At 40.4% G+C, this 12,375-nt stretch overlaps 1 protein-coding gene across 2 annotated transcripts in view; it reads right to left on the bottom strand.

The window, feature by feature from the left end:
- Window positions 1-12,375, bottom strand: part of LOC124798459 (Bardet-Biedl syndrome 4 protein) — a 139,477-nt gene that overhangs the window by 92,885 nt on the left and 34,217 nt on the right. For both annotated transcript variants that reach the window (XR_007016944.1, XM_047261882.1), the window contains exon 6: window positions 5,187-5,340. Coding sequence is in view for 1 of the 2 variants with exons in the window: in XM_047261882.1 (XP_047117838.1) it covers window positions 5,187-5,340 (154 nt within the window). In the remaining variant the exon portion in view is untranslated. The remainder of the gene's footprint in view (window positions 1-5,186; window positions 5,341-12,375) is intronic.

Raw genomic sequence — 12,375 nt, 5'->3', positions numbered from 1 at the left:
AGAAATAAGGCCACATGCTTAGGCAAAGCAAATTTACCATGACATGGTCTGGAAGTTTTGTGCTGTTATATGTAGTATAAATGAGTCTGGTCTGATCAGATTGCCAGCCACCCTTTTCATTATGTTTGGCATGTCAACAATGCCTTCTTTGGCCCACTCAGCTTTCAGTTCTTGCCTCAGAATCTCAATCAGATCCTTGCAAGGCACAACACCTTTGCTGTAGTTCAAGGTATTGAGCAGTTCAGTTTCTATTGCATACTCCCCAAGTATTGAGTTTTCTGGAAGTTCTTTACTTGTTGGAAACCAACAGTTACTACCAACAGCATTCCACAATTGTCTGATTGACTTTCTGGTGGTTTTTTTACTTGTTGGAAATTAAAAGTTTCTACCAAGTGTTTCAGTGCACAATCACTTGACAGATTTTAAATTCACTGCAATTCCCTGTAAACCTTTTTGAATGTAAAAAAGGGAAACTTTGTCGAAGATGCCTTCCTCTTAACAATTATAAAATGCATTCTGACCAGCAGCATGCGTTCTGTTACCATTAACGTAAGTACTCTGAAAGATCCCCGAGTCAGGAGGATGGGCCACATAAGCCCTATTGCTGGATTGGGTGCTGATTCCCATTCAACTGGGAGTGAAAGAATTTAATTTTGAGGGTTCCATCTTGGTCACATGAGCAGCTAGGGAAATACAGGTCTGCTCAGACAGAGCCCTGCATGTCTGAGTAAGCTTTAACAACTGAAGAACGGCAGGTTACCACTAACAAATGTTCCATCCCCACAGCCATGCACCTCATACCTTGATATTTAGGGCTTTTTATAGAGGTTTTTTCCTTCTTCATGGTCCAGGCAGACAAGCCAAGATGCCCATTGCCTATGACACAGAAAGTCCCTCTGCCACACCATATAGTGGTCCCTGAAGCATGTCCGTAGCTCATGGCGACAGAGGACTGGCAGCACTTACCAGTCCCCACCTCAGGAATCCTGGGATTGCCAAATCCATACCCACCAAATGAATGCTCAGCCCCTGAGGGAAAAGTGGCATACTATCACAAGTTTATTCCCAGAGCGGCTACTATCGCCCACCCTTCGTATCTACTGCTTTGGAAAAGTGCTCCTGTTGTTTAGTGTGCACCCTGTGAGCATGCTTTGGTGAGGCTTAAGGATAGTCTTCATGCTGTAAAATGTCCTGCAAAATTTCAACTTGGCCACAGAGACATCCCAGTACAAGGTAGGGGTTGTTCTGGCCCATCACCCTTCAGATGGCATTAAATCAACTGCCTTTGTGTTGAAAACACTCAGATCGGCCCAGTGACATTATTCTCAGGTGGGAAAAGAAGCTATTGCTCTTGCTCTACGATTAAAAAAAAATTCATGTGTTGTTGTATGGTGCAAAAATTTCATTTAATTGTCGACCATAAGCCCTTGGTATCTCTGTTTAACCTATTGGTGTTCTTACTGGACAAAGCTGCTTATCGTCTGCAGTGATAGACTTTATTCTTACCCTGGTACAATTTCGAAATCCATTTTTGTCCCACATCACAACATGCAAACATGGATGCTCTTTCCCGGCTCACCATGTGCCCTGATCACTCGTCTGACCAGGAGGGACTGCTTGGTTTTCAACTAGATGCAGAGGTGAGGCACATGGTGAATGGCTCCCCATCACCAGTTCCCATACTGCTCTGCTACAATGGAGGATCCAGTGCTCCGGGAGGTAATATGCAGTACACAGCATAGGTTGTCCAACTATCTATTGGGCTGGCAATTGAACCCACTTTGGAATTTTATGAGTTGCACCACCACCTCTCCCTCTTGGAGACCGATGACCGTAGCAGTCTGGTCCCTTCAATCCCACAACCTCCCTCTTGGATGGTGTTATTTTCCTGTCGATCAAAGGATTTACTCCCTGCATTGTGATTACAGCTGCTCTGTGGCAGGAGACCCTCTGTTTATTACACGAGGGTCAATGAGGGGGTCTTTCACACAAAACTGTCGGCGTGCTGCCATGTGCTTCTGTCGGGCAGCAATCCAGAAGTGGAACACTTTGTTGTAGCCTGCTGCATGTGTTTGGGTCAGCAGGCATTACCAAGCAATGCTTTTTTGCCATGGATGGCCCCTACACAGCCCTAGGAAAAAATCCACTAACATTTTGCCAGTCCTTTTTAGACACTCCGTGGTTATTAGCAATTGATGCTTTTTCTCATTTTCCTTATGTTGTTCATCATTCGTCGGTGACAGCAGATGCATGTCAAGGTCCTGGTGAAGATATTCAACACAGAAGGCTTGCCTTGCATTACAGTTTCAGACAATGGTCCTCAGTTTGTGGCACAATCCTTCGAGTACCTGCATACACACAATGGCATTTGCCACATCACAGTGCCAGCTTTCCATCTGCAGTCGAATGGTGGGACAGAATGCCTTGTCCAAACATTTAAGAAACAGATGTGTACATACATAGAAAATTTCCCAGCCAATAAGGCCCTCACATTTATTTTTTAAGCTCTTACAGAGCGACACCAATTGGTGCCAGGAATCCCACTGAGCTCCTGCATGGCTGTCAGCCACAGACACTACTCAACCTCTTGCTGCCAGGCAGGCATGTCCCAGTGGCACCAGTTTTGCCAACACCACTCTATGCCATAGTATTTGGACAGTGCCCACCCCAGATTCAAGTCCTCATCCACTGCCAGCATCGTCGCCTCATCCTCACAGTTCGCACCAAAGATCGACTCGATGTATGCTATCGGAACCAGCTGCTCCCTGAGATGGGCACAAGATCCCCTCCTCGGGCCCGATGCCCCATTCTTTGTCAGCCGTGGGCACTCTGGGTGTCAAATGGGCCTGGCTGTGCCCGTCTACCCTGACAGTGAGGGATTCGTCAGCACCGATGGCACAATTTGCTTCCTGTCGCCAGTGCCTCTCACTGGGCTGAGCAGGTAACACTGTCAGTAGGGATGGAAGCTGGGTCTCTTTCACCAGGAACTCTCCACTGCAGTCCATCATCATTGCTTTGTGTGCAAGGTTCCCTTGTCATAGACTCTGACATCCATATGGCTCCTGCCCCCTGCTGCCGGTCCTGTGCACTTTCATTTGTACTCGCTGGTCCTGGCAGATCGGGAACTTCTTGTGCCTTTGTCTCCCGCCCCTGGCACCACTACAGATGCCACAGATGTCTCTTCAGTCACAGCATTATAGACAGTGACACCTGGTCTTACACCCCACAAGGAAGGAGACGTGTAGTAACTCACCAATTATTACACCTACTGTTCATAGCATACACGTAAGTCAGGTCACTATGATAAATGGAGTGCACACTGGCATTCAAACAGTGTGCCCACAACTACACAAAGTGGCCCCTAGAAGCAGTTTAGTCAAGGACCGCTGTCACCAGGTCTGCTGTGCAGCACTACACAAGCGACACCTGATGTGGGTAGTGACTTTATGAGGATCCAAGAAATTTTATCTCTTTTACAGCTTTGTTTCCTTGTGTTCCCAGTTAGAACACATACCATGTAACTTTTGTCAAGGATATGTATTACGAATACGAATTTGGCCATAAATAAATTCAGCTACTGTCACTGCTAATTCCTCAATGCAGAAACTACATATTAACTTTTTGCATTATAAATGGCCACTAATAAACTCACTTTCACAGTCTGGTACTCTGCACTGTGATGTGGCATGGTACTAATGTTTCGTCTGGCGACCTCACCATTTAATGGAACATTGCTGTCCCACGACACAATGTATCTTTGACATCCAATACCAATCTGTCTTTAGAACAGTGAGTTGCAGACCGTGATCACGCAATGTACACAAATAACATTTGTTGGCTGTTTGGAAACAGGGACCTACATGGTGCCCAGACTAGCGCATCTCACACTACAATTGCCTGCACCATTTTGAGGCTTCTCTTATTTTATTTCCTTTACTTTATTCCATTTTTGAACATTTGCTTTGCATTTCTTTGTCATTACAATTTTATGCTTAGCTACAGTTAAGAGTATTTGTTTCCTTTAACATCCATCTCTTATCCAAGAAAAATATAATTCCTCTATGCAAAACTGTTAGTGTGCACAATTATTTACTTGATATTTCTTGACAGCCACACGTTTCACAAAACAAAGACAAATGTCTGCAGATTATGCCTTACAATATCACACAAAACAATTAAACAACATAGTTTTTGAGGGACATTCGAGTAACAAATACAATGGAGCCTGCTACTACTACTCCAAAAACACTCTCCTTCATCATGGATTTCCACAGGAAGGCCCTATCCAAGTACCCATACAGCAGTTTTGTCTTTTACTGTGTTAATTTTGCATTTGTAAACGTTTCATTTTCTTTATGAAAGCAGTTGTTTTTCTTCATCTTTCCTGTTTCATCTTTCTTCTGAGTTCATTAACCCTAGTAATATGAGTGCATTTTGCATAACATGTACTACCAAGAAGGGGTGGGGGGTTGCTTTATGCAAAAAAAATTCATTAACTGTCATTGACACAACATACTTTTTAAAGGCATGTAGATGTGTAAGAAAGGTCCTGAATCCGAAAATTTGAATATGCCATTTGCTGTTGAAAGTTATGCTCATCACTAATCCTTGAATTTTTGGGTTAAGTTTTTCTGAAAAATTTGAAATAGTTGTGGAATCTGGTATAAGAAATCATTAAAAGCAATAAACATTTTTTTTTTAAATTTTACAATATGAAGTAACAATATTATGAAAAGGAAAGTTGCTACTCACCATATAGCAGCGATGCTGAGATGCATATAGCCAACTGAAGCCACACAGAGGCTGCAGTCATGTGTGAGTGAGTTGCGTTTGTGTTAGTGTGTGTGTGTGTGTGTGTGTGTGTGTGTGTGATCTATTTTCAACAAAGTCCTTGTTGACTGAAAACTTTAACTGTAACAGTCTTTTTGTTGTGCCTATATGCAACTCAGCATTTCCACTATACGGTGAGTAGCAATTTCCTTTCCCTAACATTGTTACATTCCATCCTGGATTTTCCATTGTTTGATTTAAAATATATAGAACATGGTTAGATTATGATACTGATATTGCGAGGTTAATGCTTTTTTAAAAAAAAAAAAAAATTACGTCTCATATCACTAAAGACTGCATCCAAACGAAAGAGATTCGCCCAATAACATGAACATCATACAAATTACAGTACTTACCTGCATTATAGAACCCATTGCCAACAATGCCTTTGCTGAAGATGGGTTATGTGCTAAAGCGGAACCCAACTTCTCAAATGCTTTCTGATACTCCCTAAGTTTCATGTAAAGTAAACCAAGAGTTGTAGCAAGGTCAGAATTTTCTGGGTATATGCTGAAAAACAATTAACAATTTTTCAGCACATTAATTATATTGTTACAAGCAATGACAAAACATGTTTGCCAAGATTAAACATCACAGTTACAAAACATACTGAGGGTTTCTGAAATCTAAGTATCGATAACAGAATTCCCCATGACATTGTTTGATGAAAATTTTAATACAGGCACTCAGAAAACATAAATCACAACACTTAGATCTTGACTGAAATCATTATAAATGAAATAAATAGCATTGGTGCTGGTCCTCTGTACTTTTCTGCCCCTCTCATTACAAAATTCAGTCATTTGTAATGGCATCTGAGAGGCTAGATAATAAAAGTACTGTACTCATATCTGCAAAACATTAGTATGTCACTAAGAACTCCTTCACAGCTAAATCCACTCACTTCCAGATATTCCAACTGCAGCATTAACTTTTAGGCAATTTATTTCATAATTGCATCGCCATCTGGTCCCAAGCTCAGAACGTGAAGTGAGGAGGATTACCTGGGTTGGCATACAACTGTGTGTCAGACAGCAGTAAATAGACTACCCCCAGAATTTAATGTTCATAAAACTATATTTTATGTCATGGTATCAGTTTCAAGCAGTAATTATTATTTTCAGCTGTCTGTCACTATTATTTACAACACTGTAGGAAAAGACTGACTGCTACTTACTGCAAAGAAAAACATTAAGTTGCACACACACACACACACACACACACACACACACACACAAACAAACAAACAACAACAACAACACACATATCATTATACACGCTAGCAAGCATACATAACCACCAACTCCAGCATCTCGGGCCGAGATATGCATGAGATGTGCTTGCTTGTGAGCATGAATGGTGTGATATTTCTCTTTTACTGATGAAGGCTGTGGCCGAAAACTTTATGTAAGTGTCTTTTAATTGTGCCTATCTGCAACTTACGTGTCTTCTTTACAAAAAGAAGCAATCTGTCTTTTCCTGCATTGTTGATATTCCTACCTGGAGTTTCTATTGTTTGATTTTGACATTATTATTTTCATCTGTTACACTGTCAGAATGAATGAGGGGGTGTTAATAATTAATGAATGAGCCCATGAATCAAATTATGTAATCATGTAGTCAGTCACATATAAGGCATGAAATGCTTAATGTAAAATAGCCAGTTTAGCTATTTTGAAAACTAAATATTTATTTCTGTACTTAATATAAGTAAAGCGGGGTTTGTTTGGGTTTCTTTGCTTTTTGAAAAATACATATTATGGCATATGACTACATTAAATTTGATGTTGAGGATTGATCAAGGAGGGTATTTTGCATGTTGTTCAAGAATAGCTACAAAGCTGATTGGCTACAGCCAATTGGAGAGGAGAACAAATGTGCATTTTGGAAGCAGGAGACATTTGAATATGCTAGATGTACAGATTCAGCTTAAGTAACATGACAACATACTTCTCAGTGCACTAGTTTTTTGCATTAAATATCCTAATATGAATTTTGCTGAGAAACTGAGTAGTTCAGAAACTAAGATCTGCTGTAAATGATGTTTCTAGAAGTTTTGGTATTTATAGTGCAAATTGTAATTTCTTCCAGTGAGCTAACATTCAACATGGCATACTGTGTGTGTGTGTGTGTGTGTGTGTGTGTGTGTGTGTGTGTGTCATCTTCAGTCCAAAGAGTGGTTTGATGCAGCTATCCTGTGCAAGCCTCTTCATCTCCAAGTAACTACTGCAACCTACATTCTTATGAATCTGCTTACTATATTCATCTCTTGGTATCCCTCCATAATTTTTACTCCCCCCCCCCCTCCCCCTGCCCTCCAGTACTATACTGGTGATCCCTTGATGCCTCAGAATGTGTAATGCCAAACGATCCCCTCTTCTAAACAGGGCGTGTAACAAATTTCTCTTCTCCCAAATTCTAATTAGTACCTCCTCATCAGTTATATATCCACCCATCTAATCTTCAGCATTCTTCTGTAGCACCACATTTTAAACGCTTCTATTCTCTTCTTGTCTAAGCTATTGATAGTCCATGTTCCACTTCCGTACATGGCTACACTCCATACAAATACTTTCAGAAAAGACTTCCTGACACTTAAATCTATACTTGATGTTAATAAATTTCTCTTCATCAGAAAAGCTTTTCTTGTCATTGCCAGTCTACATTTTATATTCTCCCAACCTCAACTGTCATTAGTTATTTTGCTTACCAAACAGGAAAGCTCATCTCCTACTTTAAGTGTCTTGTTTCCTAATCTAATTCCCTCAGCATCACCTGATTTAATTAGACTACATTCCATTATCCTTGTTTTGCTTTTGTTGATGGTCATCTTATATCCTCTTTTCAAGACACTGTCTATTCTGTTCCTGCTGTTCCAAGTCCTTTGCTGTCTCTGACAATATAATGTCAGCAGCAAACCACAAAGTTTTTATTTCTTCTTCTTGGACTTTAGTTCCCACTCCAAATTTTTCTTTTGTTTCCTTTACTGCTTGCCCAATAAACAGACTGAATAACAGCAGGAATAGGTTATAACCCTGACTCACTCCATCCTCAACCATTGCTTCCCTCTGCCCCTCGACTGTTATAACTGCCATCTCGTTTCTGTACAAATTATAAACAGGATTTTGCTCCCTGTATTTTAACCCTGTCACCTTTAGAATTTGGAAGGGAGTACTCCAGTTAACATTGTCACAAGGTTTTTCTAAGGCTACGACTTCTATAAGCATAGGTTTTTCTTTTCATAACCAAATTTCTATGAGAAGTTGTAAGGTCAGTATTGTATCATGTGTTCCTACATTTACCTTGAACCCAAACTGATCTTCCCTGAGGTCGGCTTGAACCAGTTTTTCGATTCTTCTGTCAAGGACTCTTGTTAGTATTTTACAACAGTGAGTTATTGAACTGATAGTTTGGTAATTTTCACACCTGTCAGCTCCCGCTTGCTTTTAAACTGGAATTATTATATTCTTCTTGAAGTCCGAGAGTATTTCATCTTTCTCATACATCTTGCTCACCAGATGGAAGAGTTTTGTTATGGCTTGCTCTTCCCAGGCTATCAGTACCTCTAACGGAATGGTGTCTATGACTGGGGCCTTGTTTCAACTTAAGTCTTTCAGTGCTTTGTCAAATTCTTCACGCAGTATCATATCTCCCTTCTCATCTTCATCTACATCCTCTTCCATTTTCATAATTTCATAATATTGTCCTCAAGTACATCTCCCTTGTGTAGACTCTCTATATACTCCTTCCAACTTTCTGTTTTCCCTTCTTTGTTTAGGACCAGTTATCTGCTTAAGCTCTTGATATTCATACAGGTGGTTCTCTTTTCTCAAAGGTCTCTTTAGTTTTTCTGTAGGTAACACCTATTTTACCTCTAGTGCTATATGCTTCTACATCCTTACATTTGTCCTCTAGCCATTCCTGCTTAGCCATTTTGCACTTCCTGTCAATCTCATTTGTTACACGTTTGCATTCCCTTCTGCCTGATTCATTTTTGCATTTTCACATCTTCTCCTTTCATCAATTAAATTCAATATCTCTTCTATTACCCAAGGATTTCTACTAGTCACCTTCTTTTTACCTATTTGATCCTCTGCTGCCTTCACTATTTCTTCTCTCAAAGCTACCCTTCTTCTTCTACTGTGTTCCTTTCCCCTGTTCTTGTAAATCATTCCCCAATGTTCCCTCTGAAACTCTCTGGTTCTTTCAGTTTATCCAGGTCCCATTTCCTTAAATCCCTGCCTTTTTGCAGTTCCTTCAGTTTTAATCTGCAGTTCATAAAGGTCAGAGTCCACATCTGCCCCTGGAAATGTCATAATTTAAAACCTGGTTCCGAAATCTGTCTTACCGTTATATAATCAATCTGAAACCTTCTGGTGTCTCCAGGTCTCTTCCACATATACAACCTTCTTTCATGATTCTTAAACAAAGTGTTAGCTATGATTAAATTATGTTCTATGCAAAATTCTACCAGGTAGCATCCTCTTTCATTCCTTTCCCACAGTTCATATTCACCTACTACTTTTCCTTCTCTTCCTTTTCCTACTATGAAATTTCAGTTCCCCCCCATGATTATTAAATTTTTGTTTCCTTTAACTATCTGAATAATTTCTCTTATCCCATCATACATTTCCTCAATCTCTCCCCATCTGCAGAGCTAGCTGGCATATAAACTTGTGCTACTGAGGTGGATGTAGGCTTTGTGTCTGTCATGGCTACAATAATGCATTCACTATGCTGTTCATAATAGCTTATCTGTGTTCCCGTTTTTCTATTCATTATTAAACCTACTCCTGCATTACTCCTACTTGATTTTGTATTTATACCCTGTGTTCACCTGACCAAAAGTCCTGTTCCTCCTGCCACCAAACTTCACTAATTCCCACTATAACTAATTTTAACCTATCCATTTCCCTTTTTAAATACCGGTATTCTACCCTACCCGCCCAATTAAGGGATCTGATATTCCACACTCCGATCTGTAGAAAACCAGTTTTGTTTCTCCTGGTAACAACATCCTCCCGGGTAGTCCCCACCCAAAGATCCAAATGGAAGTCTATTTTATCTCCAGAATATTTGACCATACAGTAGAGCTGCATGCCCTCAGGAAAAATTACAGATGTGATTTCCCCTTGCTTTCAGCCATTTGCAGTACCAACACAGCAAGGCCGTTTTGGTTGATGTTACAAGGCCAGATCAGTCAATCATCCAGACTGTTGCCCCTGCAACTACTGAAAAGGCTGCTGCCCCTCTTCAGGAACCACACATTTGTCTGGCCTCTCTATAGATTCCCCTCTGTTGTGGTTGCACGTGTGGTACGGCTATCTGTATCGCTGAGGCACGCAAGCCCCCCAACCAATGGCAAGGTCCATGATCCATTGGGGGGGGGGGGGGGGGGATGTTTAATATACTAGCCAATCATATTTCAGAAACTTTAGATTACTGACTAGTGTTGAAGTGTGTAGCACTGGCTAAGCATACTACACTGAAGAATACTGTGTGGAATTTAAAGCTGTTTATTGACTGGTTAAAGTTATGGTCAATTGGACAACTGGCCATGAGTACCGTACTTACGCTGACTTCCAATTAGGTAATATGCTGTGTGAATGACATGAATAGTAAAACTTTGATCAAGTACCGTATGTTTTCACATCAGGGCAGACGTGGAAGTGGTATGTGTACTGCTAAAGTAGTACAAACTTTAACCAAGACCTTGCTTTATTTAGTAGCTTAAGTCGGACCAGATAGAATGAACTCTCTTTTCAGCTATGAGAGAATATATTTTATGCACCCCATTGAAACATATAAGTGAATCCTTTCTTTTAAACTGCTTTTCCAGGCTGAACCATGTTATATGTTTCAGGGAAGGCAATAGTTCTGAAGAACTCAGTGAGATAAGTGAATTATTTCAGTTCAGGAAAAGGAATAAGATCACTGATCACTGTAGTGTTGTCTGCCACAGACACCAAGCTGAGTGTCTCAATTTGTAAAACATAAGTTGGCACCAGACATTCCTATTACCACCATTACAGGCAGCTATGCAGCAACCATGGCTGCCAACCAATGGTCTCTCGAAGGACTCGTCCTCCTTGGCCATTGCAGGCAGCACCATAATAAAAATTAATAAGAGGCCATCACAAGCGATCATCAGTCCCCTTCAGCATAGTGTCTACTATGTATGTGAGTACTCAGCCTCTCTCTTAGTGATTAGTGCATTATGGCTTGGCTATGGACCTGGAATCTTCTAGATACTCAGTTTGGATCTGTCTGCATTTGTGGATCTGTCTGCATTTGTGTTCAGCAACTCCTTGAGTTAAGTAAATGATTTTTACTTATCATATTTTACAGACCATAAGACGCACTTTTTTCTTTAGAAAATTGCCACCAAAATTCAGGTGCATCTTATGCTTGAAATTAATATAAAAATGTCCAGTGTTTCATGTAAAATTCCTGTCAGTCTTACAAGGGCCATATACTCGATGCCACAGGAAACCTATCTCAATCTGGCAACATTGGATTCAACTGACAGCAACAGTAAACAAATGTCATCAACACAAGTTGCAGGGATTCACAAGCTTGCTAACACTATCTCCTCCCGCCCCGCTGTCACAAACCCAGAACACTGTCTACCCTATAATGCGTCATTGCAGTCTACGGTGCCAGTGAATTTGAATTGAAAATGGTTTGTGTTATGGGTAACACTACAATATTTTTGTTAGTAGCTAGTTTTGTAATGGAAAAAAATAAATGGTATTCATATGATGCAGGCTATAAATTGAAAGTAATAGCATATGCAGAAGAACTTGGAAACAGATCAGCTGAGGGACAATTTGGTCCTCCACCAACAGGAAAAACTATTCACAATTTGGCAGGCTAGGAAAAAAAAAGAAGACGAAGAAAGGAGGAAGACTAAATGTACAAATAGAGGACTGAATGCAAAATGGCCAAAACTAGGTGATGTATTGACATGGATTCAAGGACTCTGTCTATACGGCATTGGAATTAATACAGAAATGATTTAAATACATGCTTATAAGCTAGCACCATAATGGAACTTAACAGACCGTAATGGTGGAGTTGGGTGGTGTTACAGGTTTATGAAGTGTCATGGACTTAGCATGTGAACAAAAACCCAAATATCTCAGAAAATGCCACAAGAGTATGAAGAGAAAATATTACCTTTCCATCTCTTTATCATTCAACATCGAAAGAAAACCAGTTATGGAACTAAGCCAAACAGCGAAGGTGGACGAAACTCCTCTGATGTTTGATGTGACTATGTAGACTTTCCCACTGTATTATTATTATTTTTTTTTTTTTTTTTTGTCATCAGTCTACTGACTGGTTTGATGCAGCCCGCCACGAATTCCTTTCCTGTGCTAACCTCTTCATCTCAGAGTAGCACTTGCAACCTACGTCCTCAATTATTTGCTTGACGTATTCCAATCTCTGTCTTCCTCTACAGCTCCCTCTAAAACCATGGAAGTAATTCCCTCATGTCTTAGCAGATGTCCTATCACCCTGTCCCTTCTCCTTATCAGTTTT

The sequence above is a fragment of the Schistocerca piceifrons genome, chromosome 5 (assembly GCF_021461385.2).
Source record: "Schistocerca piceifrons isolate TAMUIC-IGC-003096 chromosome 5, iqSchPice1.1, whole genome shotgun sequence".
Classification (NCBI taxonomy): Eukaryota; Metazoa; Arthropoda; class Insecta; order Orthoptera; family Acrididae; genus Schistocerca; species Schistocerca piceifrons.
This window is presented reverse-complemented; position numbering and strand designations above follow the sequence as displayed.